The sequence below is a fragment of the Diadema setosum genome, chromosome 15, assembly GCF_964275005.1.
Source record: "Diadema setosum chromosome 15, eeDiaSeto1, whole genome shotgun sequence".
Classification (NCBI taxonomy): domain Eukaryota; kingdom Metazoa; phylum Echinodermata; class Echinoidea; order Diadematoida; family Diadematidae; genus Diadema; species Diadema setosum.
In genome coordinates this window covers 11,173,724-11,194,988 of record NC_092699.1, presented here as the reverse complement: position 1 = coordinate 11,194,988, position 21,265 = coordinate 11,173,724, and the positions used below count along the sequence as shown (strand labels likewise).

The 21,265-nt window shown below is 40.5% G+C and overlaps 1 protein-coding gene across 1 annotated transcript; it reads right to left on the bottom strand.

The window, feature by feature from the left end:
* Nucleotides 1-4,084: 4,084 nt before the first annotated feature.
* On the bottom strand, nt 4,085-20,900 carry LOC140238839 (cationic amino acid transporter 4-like). Its single transcript, XM_072318736.1, has 5 exons — nt 20,649-20,900; nt 10,974-11,179; nt 8,537-10,024; nt 5,542-5,650; nt 4,085-5,135 (listed from the first exon to the last, which is right to left on the bottom strand). The coding sequence occupies exons 2-5, from the start codon at nt 11,139-11,141 to the stop codon at nt 4,897-4,899; spliced, it is 2,004 nt and encodes a 667-aa protein (XP_072174837.1). The 5' UTR covers nt 11,142-11,179; nt 20,649-20,900; the 3' UTR covers nt 4,085-4,896.
* Nucleotides 20,901-21,265: the final 365 nt, after the last annotated feature.

Genomic DNA, 21,265 nt, shown 5'->3' with positions numbered 1-21,265 from the left:
TAATTCAAAAATTATTCCTTGCAAGGGATAAAATATTGCTGTAAGTTAGGCAGTGCATGGCTTGCCCAACCTCTCAACAGCATCAAAAAGACGTAATGAAACACAAATTCAAGTTAGTCGCAAAAAGTCCATGTGTTCAGAAAAAAGGAATAACAAAGAGACACTACTTCATGATAGCAAAAAAAAAAAAAAAAAAAAGGATGACAATGATGATAGCGACATTAAAAACGATAGAAATACATTTACTTTCTATGAAAGTCAAAATTATTAAATAGCATTCTATGACGAGTAGCCACCATTATACGACACGATATAAATTGCTCCAAACGAAAAATGCCTTTACAACCACAAGGTGTTACTATGTCTGATTATTATTAGTTGCGGTTAACCTTTGCCTAGAAGGTATTGTGTAATTAGGCTTGTTCAAATTCAGCAGCAAGCTGATGTCGTAATATCACGGAAGGTTCAACATCAATGCGATACAGCATCTTCGACATACGAATTGTAGACTGATTTCTGTGAATTTGCCATATGGCGTAGACTACTATACCAGCAATCAAGCAGTGGTTGAACTCTAGCCTTGCAGCCGTGTCTGTTCTCGCAAGGGTAAAAGCCCTGTCACACAGCGCTTTACGACTTAATCACGGCCAAAACACGTCAAAAAGTGGTCTCCCGTGAAGCAGACGATGTTGTTCGCGTTGATGTCGAGTTTAAGACGAGCTACGGTCGATTTATAGACGTGGCAGGACGCGGGGAAAAATCGGAACGGCGTCGGACGCGGTAAAAAGTTTTGAACTGCTCAAAATTTTATTCCGCGGACAACCACGGGCGGCACACGTGGTAAAGACGTGCAACACACGTGAAACACACGTGAAAATCCGTGTTCTGGCAGCAAGCGCGCCGGAACACTTCTGTTTTTTTTTTTTTTTTTTTTTTTTTTTTTTTTGGGGGGGGGGGGGGCAAAATCTCAGCGGGGGCACATTGTGACGATGTGAGATCCTCGGCGCGGGAGCGAAGCGAGTGAGGGGGGGGGGGTGGAAAGGGGGATACCCCCCACACACACTGTAGGGAGCTTTTGTAAAACAGGGTACAAAAGTCGCGTTTATAGACCATTTATAAGCAAAAGGAATTAAACATAGTGAAATATAATCAGTGCGAATTAAGGACTATGATTATTACATACGGGAGTACATAATAATGTGATGGTGTGACATCCTCGGCGAGGGAGCGAAGCGACCGAGCGGGGGGAGGGTGTGGGAGGGGGGATACCCCCTCCCACGGTAGGGAATTTTTGTAAAAACAGAGTATAAAAGTCGCGTTTATAGAGAATTTAAAGCAAATTTCTGGGGAATTAACATATTGAAAAAAATCAGTTGGAAGGACTATGATCATAACATACGGGAGTACATTAATAATGTGATGGTGCGAGATCCTCGGCGAGGGAGCGAAGCGAGCGAGCGGGGGGGGGGGGTGGGAGGGGGGATACCCCTTCCCACGGTAGGGACTTTTTGTAAAAACAGAGTATAAAAGTCGCGTTTATAGAATATTTAAAAGCAAATTTCTAGGGAATTAACATATTGAAAAATATCAGTTGGAAGGACCATGATCTTAACATACGGGGGTATATTATGTGATGGTGTGAGATCCTCGTCGAGGGAGCGAAGCGACCGAGCGGGGGAGGGTGTGGGAGGGGGATACCCCCTCCGACGGTAGGGACTTTTTGTAAAAACAGACTATAAAAGTCGCTTTTATAGAGCATTTTAAATTAAATTTCTGAGTAAAAGAATAGTAAAAGAAATCACTGCGAAGGACTATGATAATAACTTATGAAAACTTTTCATTTTACTATAAGTACGGGCAGAACGAGCGAGCCACTTTCACTTTGCAATTTATCTGAAATGTATTCATTAAAAGCTTAAACGTGATCGCATCGTTCGAACAATAAAACACATTCTTATACTGCTAGAAAGCAAAGAAGAAAATGAAAAATGTAAGGTTTACTAAAGGTATGTTTCAGCGGGCACACTCGAGGACACGAGGCTACCATCTATACACTAAATTTACTCATAAGTTACTATTAGTGTATAGATACAATAATGTATGTTGTTAGTGTATTATAATTTTCGCCCTTTATTTTATGCCTTTATTGTTCATTTTGGTCTTTAAATCCGTGATTAATTATTTGTTACAGGGGGCACTTTGGGGGGGGGGGGGGGGGGGGCAAGTGCCACCCCTGCCCCCCCCCCCCCCCCCGCTTCCGGCGCCCTTGTCTGGCAGTGATTAAAACTTGGGAGACGCGGTAAGACGCGAAAGTTTAGCGGTCTGTCACGGGCAGAGCACGGTCATCTGACGCGTGTTACGCATTGGTATCACGGGAAATAGCGTGTGTTTAGCGGCTTATCACTGACAAATGGATTTTTCCGCGTTCATACACGTGGCTGGACGTGGTCAGCCGTGCTTAGGCAGTGCTTCTGCAGTGGAAAAGCCACCAACGGCCATACCCCGTACAAAGCACAGCCAAACCAAAATTGACCAAAAAAGTTACCACTTACGACCACGTCCACCAGATTTTCATGACTTTTTGTACGTGATTTAGACGTGGAGTGCTGTGTGACCGGGCTTCAGATTTGTTCTCGCGTCTCAAAATATTTGCACAATGTTTGGTTGTGGGAAGCCAACGGCACGGCAATTATTTGGACCACACGATCCTGTTTTGTCTACTGAAGAATTGAAGGTGAAGTAAACTTGACTGGGTTTCAAACATAGGTGTTTTGCCATCGAATCTAACCCCGACAAACACCTATACCTCTCACCCGCCGAAAAGCAGTTTCATTCCCTTTCATCGGTACATGCAGAGTGTTGGTAAATATTGCACACAGGTTACACTACAGCACACGAACATTTTACTAGTTTTAAGTTTAAAAAAGGTATTCCTTTAAACATTGCTGAAAAGACTAATTTGCGCGTGAACAGTGATACAGCTGTACTTTGAGACTTTTCGTTTGTATCTGATTACTAGTAGTTTAATTACCGACAGATATGCGTGCAGGGGCATTCTCGAACCGAAAACAGTGAAGCAGGTATGGATATTCTCTCGCAAAAATTCTACAACAAATCAGTAGCCAGTAACTGCGAGTGTTTAGCCACTGATTATGACCGTCTTAGTATGTTTAATATAGCCTCGACGGTACTCTCATAGAGGACCCTGCAATTGATATTACCTCAGCAAAGTTAGTTACCCAATTTATTTATCAATAGAGGAAGATAGATAAAGTTGGTGACATCTTGCCTGGGAAATTATGACATTCCAGGATGGATTCGCATCCGAGATTCAATGAACCCTCCATTGCTGCACAACTTAAATTGCTAAAATATTAATCAGGAGCAGAAACTAATCGAGACCATGCGGGCTTGTTGTCATTGGAGTGCAAATTCCAGAGAGAAGAGTTTTGTGCCTTTGTTTTTGTCTTATTTTGTCTTTTAGTTGGCTGACAGACAACGATGTGAACGTCTACGAGACTGTAATAATATAATTATGACTTGTGACTAATCTGTCTCGCACTATAGTTCAACGATCGGACTTTTTTTTTTTCAAAACAAACGCTACTTGAGATGAATTTATGCTGGGTATTGGCATTTGCAATTCGCCATATTTCAGTAAATCATAAAACATTTATATTCGTCAACCAAACCGTTTCTATCTCAGGACTGCGACAATTGATTTGAACAGAACTGACAAATGCCAAGATAGGGGGACAATAAAGGACAAGAAAAAGATGACAAATGAAATAAGGATAAGAAGATAAGAAAATATAGAGCGGCTCATGAATTCTATCAAACAAAAAATCATAAGATAGGTAAGTAAGTAGAGGGAGATAAAGAGAGAGAGAGAGAGAGAGCATGAAAGGAAGAGAAATATATCAAACTATGAATTTGGGGGCTATATATATCAATGTGACGTGTCATACATACAGTAACTGTCTTGTTTTTACTGACAAATTCCTGTCAGACGGCAAAAATTTGAACTGGTTTTCCTTCCACTAAGCAAAATACACTGTAATTCTGATATCATGCATAATGATGCTGTCCAGCAAAACGCCAAACTAAATGCGTACGCAACTGATTGCATAAGTTGAATACAATGATTAGTTTTCATTGTTAGAGGCAGTTCAGTTAAAAAGTATGGCATAAACAAATGTGAACTTTTAAACTACACTAAATAAATTATTACTGATGTTACAATAATCTTTGTTTGGTGAGTACAAATAGTATATCATTGCAAATAGATAATTACCGGGGAAAAATAGGATCTTCTCCATGCGAACAAATAAACGAAGCTATCGTTACTCTCTTTTTTTCGGAAGCAAATACTGAACCTGAAATTTGTTTGGAATTTTTCCTCGCGTCACTCATTTTGATATGAGGATATCAGAGTAATTGAGGATGATATAAATTTCACAGTGATAAGAGCAAAGCCATGAATCAATCAATAATTAATAACTCTGCTCCGAGTATTAAAGAACAAGGTATCTATAATCGAATTTCGTCATGCACATTTCTTAGAAACCATGCTCTTTAATTCGACAAGATGATTTCACCAAAAGTCACATGATTTAGTCATTAAGTGAAATCTGATATTCGTCAAATTCATTATCATATTTACAGACATAATGGATCTTTCTGAAGTTGCCTTGCTTCACAAACAAACATAGTCATAGGGGTACGATGTAAATGTGCCCCTTTTTGTCAGAACGTGGCGTGATATGCGTCGCAATGAAAGAGAAGTGATTTCTCAAATGGTTTAAGTAGTTGCATGAAAATCATTGAGACGATCACCCCATAACATCTGCGACATTGGATTACCATTGTAGGAAAGCTGCAGTTACTTTTTTCCCCTCAATGCGCCGCGAAACTCGTTTCGGATGAGGATACCAAACTATCGCCGGCCCAGTATGCGTTGTTATCGGCGCTCGATCGACGCGACCCGTGATCCGATGTATCGAAATCCCGATTTATCGGTATCGTTTCGGCTTTCTCGTCGTCTGCCGCCCTGTTGACATGTTTTGACACACGATGTTTGTTGGCGGGGGATTCGTGGCTGTACCTTATTCCGTAGCAGAAGTAGACCAAGATCCCTGTACAGTTGGAAGTTTTTGACGAAATACAGCATATAACGTGGATTAACATTAAGTGGAAATGTACTTATATCAGGCAACCGCAATGGTTCTAACCTTGTATGTTACGAGATATTAATCACTGTTGATACTCACTTTCATCTCCTTGAAACTGATACCTGTATTCTTCTTCTTCCTTAGCAGTCAACAGGAATTCCGCGAACAGTAGCCCACGAAGTTGTCAGAGGTTTGTAAATTCCCACTAAATTCAGTGACCACTTATTTTTGACATTATTTGGATGCAACGTCCTCAGTTATCCATAAAAGCTTTTACAAGTCGAGCGTAATTCATGATATACGTATATATATATATATATATATATATATATATATATATATATAGTGTTGGTCCTTGTAATCTTCTCACCTATTCCAGTCCAGACGAAGAACTCGATAAAAGCGATGCTGTTGAACTGCACCATGAGGAAGATGTTGGAGACGAGACTAAGTAGAGGTAAATACGGCATCAGTGGGATCTGTAAAGAAGATATTGTTTAATAAAATCCTCTGCCGTACCACGATTATGCCTCCTATCCTTGAAAGTTCCTAACTCAACCTCCCTACAACTAATGTCGATAACAGAAATGAAGACTGATGAAACAAAACACCATGAGATAGTAACCGTTGCGTAACTTCTACGTAAAATAGAATCGTCATGAGAATTCTGCCATAATTATTACCCCGAATTTCCAGCATCCATTTAACACTTGAATGAGGAGCGATACATTTGGGAGGGGGCGGGGGAAAAGGGAGGGAGAGTTCAACGTCTTGTCTAATTTTAGCAAAACAATTCCCGAAAAGTTATATGAATGCACAAATGAATGAGCTAATGATTTCATCACCTCACATTTTCCATCGATTGTGTAAAAAAGAAAATGACGAAAATTCATTTATTTAGCTATAAAAGTCTAAAACATAATGTTACTCCTGGCTGAATAACTTTAAAATAATGACCGGCCAGATATATTAGGATTTGAGACTGATCCATTATTGCGTTTGAACCTACCCCCCCCCCCCCCGCCGTAAAATAAACACAACAAATTTCAAGATTTCTTGTAAAAAACTAAATGGCAAATTGTGAGGCGATAATACTGTAAAATTACCGATTGTATATTCATATGACTGTTAAAGAACTGATTTTTTTTAAATCAAGGGAACTTCTCAAATTTAATAACTGCAATATTTTTCACCCATTTTGGTCAATTTTTTACTGCTGTTGTGAGCCCATAAAATTGTACTCTTTCTTTTCAGACTAAGTTTTATCAGATCCGGAGATGCACGTCCTTTAAAGACATTCTGACATCGTGGTATGCATAGATATGGCTCTGAGGTAAAGTACTGGGGATCCTGGGATCGAGCTTGACCAAGTCTTGTTTTACCCACCATTTCCCACATTTTTCCTTCTGTGTGACTGGGCATCTGACATTGATAGTGTGATTACGTGAGACCCACTTGTGAAACGATTCGCTAGCATTAAAAGCGATCGTGAGTTTTCTTGAACTTAAAGGGATGGTACAGTTCTGGTTGAGATGCGGATTGAGGTTCTAACTTTTTGTGAGATAATTACAATCAACTTATATGAAATAATAAAGAGTATACGATTCGAACAGCAATTACAGTTTGTTTGATGAAAATTGATTTTAAAATGGATGAGATATTCAAAAACAATGTAAAACAAAGTACTCATAATAAGATAGGTGGAACCCACCTTTTAGGACTTCTTTGTGGGTTTTTTTTTTGATATCTCAGCCATTTCAAAACCAATCTTGGTGGAATAAACTTTTCATTGCTCTCAGAATCGTACGCTCTTTATTATTTCACAAAAACTGGTTTTGAATTGTCTCACGAAAAGTTAAAACCTGAATCCCCATCTCAACAAGAACTGAAGAGTTTGTTCGCAAAAACCGACAAGTCCATATTTGCCAAATGGAGATATTTGCGATTAAAGGTCAAGAAAAATACAGAGAATAATAAGAAAATTTTTGCTTCTTTTGACCATAACTTCAAAAGTGTACCTTTATAGTGACCAATATATCATTTAAAAGGTATTATTTTGTACTTTATGACAGAGGCCGTACTTCAAAATCTTCAAAAATGGACTTATCGGTTTTTGCAAACAAACTCTTCAACTATACCATCCCTTTAAAGTTTATAAATGAGGTAGACAATCTAAATATTTGGTCTATATGCTTGTCGGATCCTCTCCACAGACATCAGAACACTTGGTTTGCGCAAGGAGGTTTTATACATGGACTTCCAACTGGCTGTAATTATTCAAACAGTTGTCAGATTTCTATTGATGTACGAAAGAATTCCACAGGTGCACTTGTTCCTTTGATGATCGATGTTCCAAGCCGCCGTCTTGCTGAGCAATCTGAAGATTAATTTTGAACTTTATCATAATGTTGGCCATATTTTGCTTATCTATTTATTAAATGAAATGAAATTTCACTGAATGATAAAGCATGTAAAACAAAAGACAATTCCGTCCAGAAATTTGCGTAAAAGTGTAAATCAGAGCTGTATCATGTGAAAATGTTTAAAACTATACCATCCTGGAAAGCTGGTTTTATCATTTTTCCGCTTAATTTCCACAGATGAAACTAATATGGAATAATCTTCAAGTGTAATTCTTTATTGATAGATATATCAGATTAGTGCCCGGGTGTGCCCAGTCGAGTAATTTTCATCTTTATTCCAGCATTTTTTACTCAACTTATTCGCGCATCCTCGTGTCAGTACCACCTACCTTTTATAAGAAGGGATAGTGAAAAGTAATTACCATCACAAAGACATATCTTCCTTTGAAAGTGGCTGGTGATTATGCAATGAGACACGAGTCAATTGTCTTCGTATCTGCGCGGTAGATCCTGTTTGACACATGTTTCAAATAACGGCTTCGAACATGGTTCAAAGGAAATAAGACGGTTGTGACTCCATTCTCTAAAACCTCCTTGGTTTGCGTATGTCTCGGTCTTTGTTTAATATTATCGTCACATTGCACGTGCTGCCTGTGTTGTTTCTTTTGTTTAAAATGTTTTGACTGTTTTTGTATATCCACATTGGTAATCAAGGGAAAACATACAGCAGATAAGTTGAGAAGCTTTTTGCACAGTTGGGTTGTCCATCCCCTAATTGTCATCTTTGGATGTCAGTCAATTGCCTCGCCTTTGTATGATCTCTTGCTAAAATATATGATCGAAAGCTAACTGAATAATTGATAAAAGTGCAGTTTAATCCCTTTCCCTCAAAACCAGACCAAATCATGCACAACCAAAATTGAGGGAAACTGAAAGTACGCGCTGTACACTGAAAACTGAAATTGGTAGCTGGACTAGCAAATGCAAGTCCATCAACTCTACCTTGAAGGGGATGTTATCATTGTATTGCGGCAGCTTGAGAAGTGGTATGGCGGAGAACAGAGTCAGTGCTGCTAACACGGCAAAGCTGCAGACGTAAGCCACATTCCCGGAGCTGATTTCAGAGGTTTTATGCGTCAGAAGGTACATCGCTCCGCAGGAGAATCCGATGAAGCACAGAAGAGATATCGCCACGGCTCGACCGGGTCTGCGCCTCATCGCGCTGTCGTGGTAACGTATCACTGACACCTCCCTGGTCGCACCATTGTTGTTGGTGTTGATCAAGGGCGTGCCTTCGGAACTGTCGTGGTATCCTTTCGGAGTGCTTCCGTTCTGTATGCTCCCGTTGTGAACTGGGGTGACTTCTGTGACTACGGTGTTGCCTCCGTCGAGCGGGGCGTACCCCGAGGTATCCTGCTGCGGGCGATACCGCAGCATGATGCAAGAAGCGACAACGATGATGAATTCAACGAAGGCTACCAGGGACAAGAACTGGATCAGAGAAACGAAGTCGATGAAGATCGTGATGAGGACTGAGAGTGATCCCCCGAAGAGCGTCGCAGGCACCGGTGTACGGGATACGGGATGGGTGTACCCCAAGAACTTGGGCAGGAGTCCATCCCGGGCCAGTGCGTATATGCATCTGGCCACGCAGTAGACGCAGTTGATAATACAGCCAGTCATGCTGCACAGGGCACCCACGGCCACGATATACTGCATCCAGTTGGCTCCCACCGCGGCGAAAGCGCTCACGAACGGGGACTCCACGACGATTTCGTTGTAAGGGACCATCGACGTTAAGGCGAGAAGTACGCCCGAGTAGCACATCATGGACACGATGAATCCGACGATGACAGCGATGGGAAGGCCTCTGCTTGGATTCTTCGCTTCTTCCGCGCTGAATGCCACTGCCTCAAATCCACAGTAACCCGTGAAACAGGCCGCAGCGCCGGTCATGACTCCAGGAACACCAAACGGGAAGTACCCGTCCGGCTCGGTGAGCGTCTCGAAGTCTGCATACACCAAACCCGCGACAAACACCATGATGACCGTCACTACGTTGATGGAGACGAAGAAACCATTAGCCCGGGCTGATATGGACGTTCCGACAGCAACCAGTACGCAGGTGAGAAAAGCTATCCCAGCAGCCAAGAAATCGGGATACTTCCCAAGGATGGGCGAGTCCCAAGGCTCGCCTTGCAACACGACGTCAACTGTCCAGTTTCCGACAACGCCGTTCAAAACGTTGTCGAAGTAAGCACTCCAGCCTCGAGACACCAACGCAACCGACATCACTCGGAGGATGACGGCATTCCAACCGATCATGAACGCGAATATCTCGCCGAAGCTGACGTAAGCATAGAGGTAGGATGCCCCTGTCTCCGGAAGCCTGGTTGCGCACTCCATGTAGCAGAGCGCTGCCAATAGGGCAACCAGACCAGATATGATGAAAGAAACCGTACCTCCGGGACCTGCCATTTCACCAGCGATCTGAAAATAACAAAATAAAAATCTAGAGTTGTTATAATTCTCGAAAGAATTAACAAACTATATAATGATGACTGAAACAAGGACAATAAAAATTATACTTTGTAGTACTTGAATATCATTTAAAACTCCCACTTTAGTAGTATTACTACAGACATGATCAAGACGATCGAAAGATTAATGTAAGAATTTTTAGTCAAATAGTGCGTTGTATTCATTTTTTTTCTTTATGGTGACGTTATCGATCTGAACTATATTCTCTAATATCATTATATTTGTACTAGCAATCATAATTCAAACGTTTGCTGGTTGTTTTACAGATGATTTTTCCATTTTTTCCATGTTGACAACAGACCACTTTATACAAGAGAACTTCATAAAATGCTGAATCCAAGCCATCGTCATAGTTTGAAAAGTTCGTTTGTCTCTGTTTAAATTTGTGAGTGATTTAGTAAGAAATCAACACATTTTGTTTTGGATAAGGTCAGGTTTATACCCACCTGTGTCATTGTTCTATAGAATGTGCTACGTCACGATGATTGTCGATGTTTCATATATTTTACATGCATCTATTGTTTCACTGATTAGTATTTCGTTAATATATTTCCAGATATCAAAGTTCCTTCAAATTCTGGCAAATGCTTGGTTACAAAGTTTGTAACCAAATATTGCATTTTGTTTTGTATCTAACATACTTTGGCAATTGATCTTCATGGAAAAGAGAACTTTATTGTGGAATGTATTAATTGAAGAAAACAGTCACCCAAAAGTGAAAAAAAAAAACCACACACACACACACACACTCTCCCTCTTGTGACAAAATTATCTGGCCTCCATCAATATTCAGCCTTGCCATTATGAATGGAACTATATTTTTGTTATTGTGTTGTCAAAGTAATAGTCTTCATAGTCTGGATTTATTAGGACTGAAAAAATGGCGTTAAGCATTCACCTCGCCAGTGAGTACGTACACACCGGACCCCAACATGCAGCCGATAGCGATCAGCGATAGATCGGCAGTGCTGAGGCATCGATCAAGTGGCGTCGAGCTCAAGTCGTACTGCATCTTCTTCTGCCGCAAGATGGCGCCACAAATCTGACTGCTCCCTGGACAAGACATTGTTGCTGTTGTTGTTGTTGTTCAGTCTACGAGACAACCTGTGCTGAAGGAAATGTAGCACATTTACCGATTAGAATAATTCCCTTACACTCAGAACTTTCAGTTTAGAACTCCTTTGAAATTATGTATTCACATGTTATCATTGATAATGACGAGAGAATGTTGCTGCATAGAGTGGTTCGTATTGATATTCCTTGTATATAACTGGCCTTTCCTTTTTCACGTGTTGACCCCTAGAAAAGTTCGTACTGTATCTGTAATGCATACTGCACTATAATATATTCTTTTTGCTATATATGGCAGGATGGTAAGTAAATTCACAGACATGTTTGACCTCCCCCCCCCCATAATCAAACATACATATGTAAAGGATATACGGAAGGAATCGTTTCAATTCTTAAGTAGGGCGGTTGATATCATCCGTTTTAGTCTTACCAGATGTCTACGCTCACATGATTCAGGCATACTTCCGATCAAGTCCAACATTTTCAAGGCCCTGTGAAATATGACTTGGAACTTTCGATCGGATTGTTTGCAAGCAAAATATGAAAAACTTTTTTTTTTCTTTTTCCTTTTCGTCGTAACAAATCGCAATGTATGGCATGGATCTCCAGGTGCGAGCGTCATTCAAAAGCATCAGAAACAGCATTTTTATTTTTAAAAAAATGAAAGATTATTAAATACGTTGTTATGTAATCAACATCACCCTGTCATGGTACACTGGCACTCTGTTGGGACACCAAAAATTGCCATGTTGCAAACAACTTTTGATACCAGCGATACGTATGATATAGCAGTTTGTATCCAAACTAGATGATAAACCTTAATCAATTTTATTCACCAATTTATAGTCTACAAGTGGTCATCCACTCTGTATGTGACACTAAATCAATTCATTCATCCATTTTCACACGTTTTGCAATAAAATAAAATCAGATCGGCAATTTAGTAGATAGCTAAATAGAATTGGTTTCGAATGGCGACCTGCCTGTTTTACGGCGCCCTGAATATCAATATAAGGTATACTATACATCCTTCAATCACACAAAACAATTAATGCACAGTATTAACAATGAAATCATCTGATATCATTACTTGGATTCATCAAATGAAAATAAATGTTACATTCTTCGTCTTTCTTTCAGTAAACATCTTTAACATGCTTTAAGGCATGACTCTCGAGCGCTGGATATTAATGACGGCTGGAAAACATCTTAAAGTTTATGAAATTCTTCCGTCGAGATGTTTTCATTTGCAACTGATTGACAAATTGCCCTACATCGACGTAAATAAGCACTGAATTGATCAGTGTTTAGTAGTAGCAATGATAAAAAAATCATGGGCGTACATACTCGAGCAGGATTCGAACCTACGACCTCATGATCACCGGACAGGCGTCATCTCCACTAGACCACCGAGCTTTCGCCCGACAGCAAGTGTTGGTTCTGATCCTGCTCGAGTATGTACGCCCATGATTTTTTATCATGGCTACTACTAAAACACTGATCAATTCAGTGTTTATTTACGTCAATGTAGGGCAATTTGTCAATCAGTTTCAATCTTAAAGTTTATATACCTGCTTTATTCTCTTGGCATATTAATCTAACAACATGTAAAGCTACAGTATAAGGTTTACCTGTTCAAGCCAAGGAGGCACAACTCATTGTTCAAGCAGAATGCAGTTGATTGAAGTAAATATTATGATCCGATGTGTTTGTATAATAAAGACAGCGTGAGTCTGAGAAGTGCACATACGTTCACTTATCATGTTTACCTACTTCTCTTGTATAGCTATATCACCAGAAATCTTTATGCGAGAACTTTGCTGTTGGGAGTGTTTTCATACGGCATGCTAAATTTAGCACCAATTATGTTCTTGTTATTTCTAATATTAGAGTCTCAAACGACGTGTTATCATCGGGACATAATTTGAACCAGTTATCTGACCTCTGGTTGCTGTGCTCGAGCACGCTGCAAACTCATGGCCTGTTGGCAAGATGCCAAATTATTCACGTCCAACAGCTGGTAAATAGCTTTGTTCCAGATAAGGACATTCACACAGTCAAGTCTCAATGAATGTTAAGCATAGTGAAGTTGATCTTCACGTGAGTTAAATCCAGGACGTACTTAATAGGGCCAACCTCCTTGGTTAAATAACTGATCTTGTTTCTGAACGTAGGCCTAGGTCTTCTGACGAAAAAAAAAAGAAAAAAAGGACAGTAGGCATTATAGCTGAAAAGCTGTAACGGCTTTTGTGTATTTCCATCACCTGTAAAGAATTTCATCATGTGTAACATATTGTAAAGATAATCGATATCCCATAAAGCCGTAACACAAACTTTGCAAATTTTCTGAAATAAAAAAAAAATCAAAAAAAAAAATCAATCAGTCATTACCATCGGCAACCTTTACCATACGGTATGGACGCCAAAGCAATAGTATTTTAGGTAGTAGTTTTTCAATAAAAAAAACAAAACAAAACAAACAAACAAAAAAACAAAAACTCAATCAGTCATTACCATCGGCAACCTTTACCATGCGGTATGGACGCCAAAGCAATAGTATTTTAGGTAGTGGTTTATAGAGAGGTAGCTACACATGTGCCAAAATATATCATAATCAACTCGTTGAGGACGAGCTTGAGATACAACACGCATTTCCTTTATATACGGACATGCACTGCCTTGCCTCACTTTAGTCGGGACTGTGCATGGGGTCATCCCACAAGACCGACATCCACGAGTCATACAGCCCACGAGTTCGTCATTGAAAATATGTCCATAAGTCATACAGCCCGTGAATTCGATATTAGGCAAATAAAGCCCATGAGTTCGCCACTAGGTTAAAACAGGCCATGAGTTCGACAGATACAACACAGTGCTTAATTAATTGTGTCGGTCTCGTGGGCCTTGTAAGCTTTTCGTGTCGAACTCATGCGCCGTATGACTGGTGAGCTGTATAACTCATGGGCTGTATGACTCGTGAACTGTGGGCTGTATGACTGGTGAGCTGTATAACTCATGGGCTGTATGACTCGTGAACTGTGGGCTGAATGACTGGTGAAGACATTAGTCCTCAGTGGGTTAAAGGTGGTATCAGATTTTGATGGCTTTGGTTTAAAGGTCTGTGCTAGCGCACCTTCTTTTTTAAACTTTGACCTAGGCCTACTATGTAGGCCCCTAATTCTTTAATTTATTTGGTTGCCTCTAGTCGACAAGATAATAAGATCAAAATCCGTAATTTGTTGCTTTTTCTCCATTGTCGGAAGAGAACTTAGATCTAATCAACAGAGATGACACTTAAAATGTAAGGATTTTCTGGAGCTCAACTTTCATTGTGTCTTTTGTGGGCATGATTACCCTCAAAGCACAGATGAACATTGATGTTCGAGTTTGTATTCCTTCCCAAGCTGTTGTCTTTTGACAATTCTCATGAAAAGATTGTGGCTTTGTTTGTTTGTAATCTTACAGGATACAGTGCTTGAACGAATGGAAGCATATTCAGGGCAAAATCTTAGCATTGCTGGGATATCCATACGTTTGTTGGTCTGTTTTAGCCATGTAAGTTTATCGATACATAGCCATTGCAGGCTTGTGCCGAAAGGGTGGGTTGGGTGGTGGCGCGTCGCGTTAATGGGAACACCACCCTTCGTCCAAAGCCCCCCCCCCCGGTTTTGCCGAAAGGGTGCGTTGGGAGCGTTGGGTCGCGTCGCGTTGACTGGAACCCCACCCTTCGTCCAAAGCCCCCCCCCCCCCCCCCGGTTTTGCCGAAAGGGTGCGTTGGTACTTTTTCTCATGTAATATTAAAAGACGACTTCTGAATTTATATTTAACCTTCAAACAACCATTTTAAAGAGGCTATCGTCCGGATCGGTTTACACTCTATTACCACCTGGTCTACAGCCAGTTGGTCTAATAACCAGTTGGTCTAGTCATCATTTCGTCCAATTTCTGTTTGGTCTAATTGTTATTTGGTTTAATTACTATTTGGTCTACATTCAATTCGTCTAATAATAGCCATTTGGTCTATTTTTGGTCTATTATGAGTTGGTCTAATTCCATTTCGTATAATCATCAAATTGTCTAAAATGAAACCAAATCTGTCCTATATAAATTTGGTGTACACATCAATAAAAAGGCCCCCCCCAAAAAAAAAAAAATAGCCCAGTTGGTCATATAGACGAAACGATGATTGGACCAAATGGTACCTGATTAGACCAGGAGGCTGGCTATTAGACCAAATGACAATAAGATTAATGGTTATTAGACTAAATGGGTGTAGACTAAGTGATGATAGACAGAGGCTAGACCAACTGGGCAATGGACCAAAATTAATGATGTATACACCAAATTTATATTGGAAAAAATAATTTGGTTTTATTTTAGACCATTTGATGATTAGACGAAATGGAATTAGACCAACTCATAATAGACCAAATCGGTATTTGATGATATAAATTGGTGTTAGACCAAAAATAGACCAAATGGCTATTATTAGACGGATTGACTGTAGACCAAATAGCAATTAAACTAAATAACAATTAGACCAAACAGTAATTGGACGAAATGATGACTAGACCAACTGGTTATTAGACCAACTGATATTAAACAGTCTATTAGACCAACTGGCTGTAGACCAAGTGGTAATAGAGTGTAAACCGATAATAATGATAATAATAATACTAAGAATAATAATACAATACATTTGTAATGCGCTTAATACAAAATGGAATTAGACCAACTTTCGTCTCTTCCCTGTGCGCTTAGAAACCGATCCGGACGATAGCCTCTTTGAAATGGTTGTTTGACGGTTAATTTAAAACTCGTCTTTTAATATTACATGAGAAAAAGTACCAACGCACCCTTTCGGCAAAACCGGGGGGGGGGGGGGGGGGCTTTGGACGAAGGGTGGGGTTCTAGTCAACGCGACGCGACCCAACGCTCCCAACGCACCCTTTTGGCAAAACCGGGGGGGGGGGGGGCTTTGGACGAAGGGTGGTGTTCCCATTAACGCGACGCGCCACCACCCAACCCACCCTTTCGGCACAAGCCGCCATTGCACAAGCAGTCATTCTAGACTTGGTGTTAGGAAGTTAAATTAGTGTAATGTACAACTGACATTTCGTGCAGTCAGTACAATGCAGCCGCACTCCCCACAAGCATATAAAACAAATGAATATATAATGATATGTTTGAATCAATGTATATTGTAAACATATTAATGTATAGCAGATACACAAAATATATATCGACAAAACAAAGGTAAAGAACAGAGAGACATTTATGAGGATAATGTATTGTACACATTGATTTGTGCAGACAATACAGACCCGTCTATTTCAGTAAGTTTGTGTGTGTACTCTGCGTATCCTATCAAAACGAATCTCGACATTCCTTGGGACGTTGATGGGAATTCTTTTATTTGTTATTTTTACCAGACAACGCTGCATAGTATTACATTATCCCTTGGTACTATTTACGAAGGGCAAAGAATGAACGGCACTGGGACGCAATGGAGCAGACCTATTCCTGTGAGCTCCGTAAGTGCTTTCAACCATGGCTACAAACGCGCTTACAAACCTAGCTCCAAACCTGAGCTCACAGGACCACGTTGACCTTCTGCAGTGGGGGATCGGGGGGGGGGGGGGGGGGCTCCCCTCAATTTTTCCTTTTAAGTATTTCCAGAATTATAAGAGTTATAAAAATAATAATAAAAAAGTGTACCAACAGTATGCATTAAAAAACAAAAACAAGCATGACATAGATATAAAAAATCTCCCTACCGTGGCAGAGAGGACACTGGCGTAGCCAGGTGGGGGGGGGGGGGGGGGATGGGGGCGGTCGCCCCCCCCCCCCCCCTAAGATTTGGACCGGGGATTTGGGAGGCGAAAAAAAAATGCGTGTATACTGTATGCATGCACATGAAGCGGGTCTCCTCCTTTGCAACCTTCCATCAAATAAGATATTTTTTTTGAATATTTCACTCAAAGTGTGCACCAGATCGTTGAATTTCAATTCAAAATATGCAAAATCTCTCGTGCTTGGCAGGGGGTATCCCCCTCCCAAACCCTCCCCCTCTGTGCCTCTTTCCCTAGCTTAGTACACTTTTTAGATTTACCAAAAAAAAAAAAGAATAATTCTGAGTGCACAAGACTTATCACTTATATTAAAAAAAACCTCAAGGTTCCCTCATGTATAAGGGAATTTCCCCTTTTAATCGACCCTTTCCTCTCTCAGCCTCCCCCCCATCAGTTTTTTGTTTGTGATTTCCCAAATGTTGATTTCATCAAATATGCGTATACGAAATATCTCAATTTCAACCTTAAAAAGACAAAAGCTCCATCGGAAGGGAAGGGCGGAGATAACACTCGCCCACGCCTTCTCCCTGCTCGCCCGCCCCTCCCCCCCCCTTCCGCATGCATAGAAGTAGACTGTGGTTATACCCAGATCGCTTTATTTCAATTCTAAAAACGCATAAGCTCCGCGAGCGGGAGGGGGAATCCCCCTTCCCCTAAGCTCTACCTCACTAGACTTTATACATACACACAGATGATGCACATTCGGAATAAGAGCTAAATTCCGTGATTTTAACACTTCGATGAAAAAGTATTGCACCAAAATTTGCACCAGATCGCTAAATTTCAGGTCTGAAAACGCAAAATCACCTTCGTGTGGGAGGGATATGCCCCTATCTACACCCTCGTGTGCATGCTTTTTCTGTTTGATTGCCGAACTGCAGACAGCGTCATGATATTCAGTGTAAGAATTAATACAAGAAGAGTATTTAAATGATACCATTTTATAGGCAAACTGTTCAATAATAATCTACACTAAAATACACTGCAACCTTAAACAAGTAGGACTTTCAACTCATTCAAAACACGCAAAAACATGCATCAAATTGCACCATTTGCAACATCAAATGCAAAAAGTTCTCACCGTGGGAGGGGACACCCCCTCCCACACCCTCCCCTCCCCTTCGCTCGCTCCGGAGTCCGCGCCCACTGGCATTGTCCATAGGCCCTGTACTGTTATAGCTTCTCCCAACAAGTTCCTGGAGCAGCTACGGTGGAGAGAATATGAAAAAGATCGATGCTTTGGCACAGACTCGGGCACAATTTACCATTTGCAGATAAACAAAAACCCAGCATTAGTGCTTTAAAATAGTTCTAAAATGTGAGTCAGGGATAGAAACAACCACTGTAAAAATTTGAATCCGTATAATCGATGTTAAGTGTTATTAAATATAAAAAATGTGAACAATAGTTATGATAAGAATGTTTCCAGACTAAACCGTCTACAGTTACGGTTTATTGAGAAAAACACTGATATCTCCTTATATTTAAGGCTTTATTGCGAAAATTTTATATGGCAAGATGTTTTGTGACACAACAGACCTACGCATATGCATTAAAGTTATCTTGAACATTTTTGAAATCACTGCTCCCAAAGGTAAACAGGACCGACAAAGGTTTGTGCCTGTAAACTACCCTCCTCCTCGCACGCTCCGTTCTCTCGGGCTTGGTCGCTACGCTCCCTCGCTTTGCCCCCCCCCCCCCCCCTTTACGAAATTCCTGGATCCGCTCCTGTTCTGAGTGTGTGCTTCACAGCAAAGTAATCAGTTGTGCTGAGGATCCTTTTTTTAAGATGATTTGTATTACGACACGTGCTGGTGGGTGCACGTTTGTCATTATTTCGACCACAGAGCGAGCGTGCCTGCGTCGTCAATTATAAGAAATGTAGTTTGCGCACGTGTTTCTTGCAGTTCCGTTTTGTCTTCCTGACAATGAAGGAAACCAGAGTTTGATGGTAATTCACTCAACAAATCTTGATGTCATTTTCTGAAAGAAGGAAGCCCTTTCCGAGCAGCCTCGCATCTTCTTGTTGCGGCACCGGTATCATCAACGAATGGCCGGTATGTATAACAGAACAGTATGTGTAAACTATAGCATGACACACACACACACACAGTTTGCTGATTGATATAGCAATGCAAATGTGCTGAAAAAACGCTTTCGCATACAAACAAATCAAGTCAGATTTTACAATCCAATTTATTTGTATCGGGGTCTTTTATTGGTTTGTGATAAATCGTATGCGCGTCAAATTATAAAGCTGAAAATGTCCTTCACCTGTTCAGTCTCAATCAATAAAAGTAGCTGCTCCAATCGACGTTTGCCTTTGATAACGGATATCGCCGTCCCTTTTTTGTGCTTATGAAATGTCGACATTTGTTTAAGCTGAGTATAGGATCTTTGGGAGGTTTTCATTGGCTGTACTGCAAGCTCCAAACATGGTCTGACAGCTTACAAAACAAATGTCGACTAAACATCGACCTATTCCTCTGAAAACATACAACAAGACACCAGTGGTGGCCTTTCCGTAAATCTGCAAACAATCTAGTATCTGAACACTAACCATGTGCATGCTAGATGCAATTTTTCACAAACGATTAAAAGATGATCTGTCTGTTTGTTATGTATCACATATTTCGTAAATTTACAAAATGAAGGGACATCAACATACTGCAACCGGTTCCAGGACATTTGCTCCTGCGACAACATTGCTCCCATAAAATATCTGCATGCTAAGCCAAATATAATGTCTACCCACAAAGATAACCCTTACCCTAATTCTAAACCCTATCACAACTCTGAGCCTAACCCTAAGTCCTCGAAGAAAATACAAGACCGTAGCAATTGACTCAGGAGCAAATGTCGTGTCACCATATTACAATCATTACATACTTCAGAACGATCGGGTTTCTCTCGGTACATAACACTTCAGATAATATCTGATTAGTTATTTGTGATTCATCGATAATAAATCACGAGTGTCATTTGTGGAGAAAGCAAGTTTTCCATCGACAGATTGGATGTGTGCTATGATGCAAGAAAAGGAGAAAGAAAAGTATGGAGTACCCCTAAGTGGATTAAGGGGAGGAGGGGGGGGGGGGGAAATGCTCTTGTATGGCATAATATGACAGCGCTGCTATGTTTGCAGTGGTTCCCCAAAGTAACATTTTTGTTTGATCCTAATATAAAACAAAAATAATCTTGTCTTGAAATCCTTTTATGTATATAAAACTCAGCATTGCGAAATAAAGGCTGTAAAAGAGATAATGCCGTAAAGTTATGTCCGACTGTATACCTAATATTTCAGTCACAATGAATTGTCATCATGAATCTCTGGTTCATCTCCTTTTTCTTAATCATTTGTCTTATTATTTCTATCTATTTATTTAATTAGTTATTCAAGCTTGCATTTATCAATTCATTTATTCATTCAAATTTGGTACAATGCAGCTCCTCTCTGCGCACTGCTTCAGTGATTACAGTTCTGACATTACCTGAAATAAGCGTATCGGCTGATCATGCTTTTCACTCGATCGATAAAGAAAATGGAAATAGTTAATTCATTATAATGCAGTGCATCATTCTGTTTTATGTAAAAGAATACTGACTTTGTCTAGAACATCGTGGTTCTTCAAGGATATAGTCGAACTTACCTGCGTCACGTTGAAGAAGTTGTAGCAAGTAATGCTGGAGAATTGTGAACTGATGAATCTGGTAAGTTTTCTCTCAGGGTTTTGCTCCAAAATCTTATCACAGCCACTGTCAGAGAAACGCGACATCCAGGAGAGCAGACACCGACATCGTTGCGGAAATCGTACCGAATAGTATTTCTCAAATTATTAGCAGATGGTTTGGTGTTGAGAAAGTCGTGGAATTACCGACGGCGACCAAGGTCACTATTTCGAGGTCAGTTGCCCCCTCTGATTGAAGCGCACTTGCGTACGGCGTCTTCACCGCAGACGATAGGACAGTGAGCAGAAGCGCAAGTATGAAGGCTCCGCCCACAAGGTATGTCACGTGATGATCATAGACCTGGCAGACATTCCACTACAATGTAAGGTGACGCCAATTTGGAGGCAACCAACCAACCAATCACAACGGGCGAAGAAGCTTATCTCTGTCACGAGCTGATCTGATTCCAGGATCGGACTGACCATGGTTCTGGCACGCTTCCATTATCTGCGTTCATGACAATAATACACCTTATTCAGTAATTTCATACTATAGGCCTACACTTTCATTGCATTTCAATAAGAATCGTTATACTTTG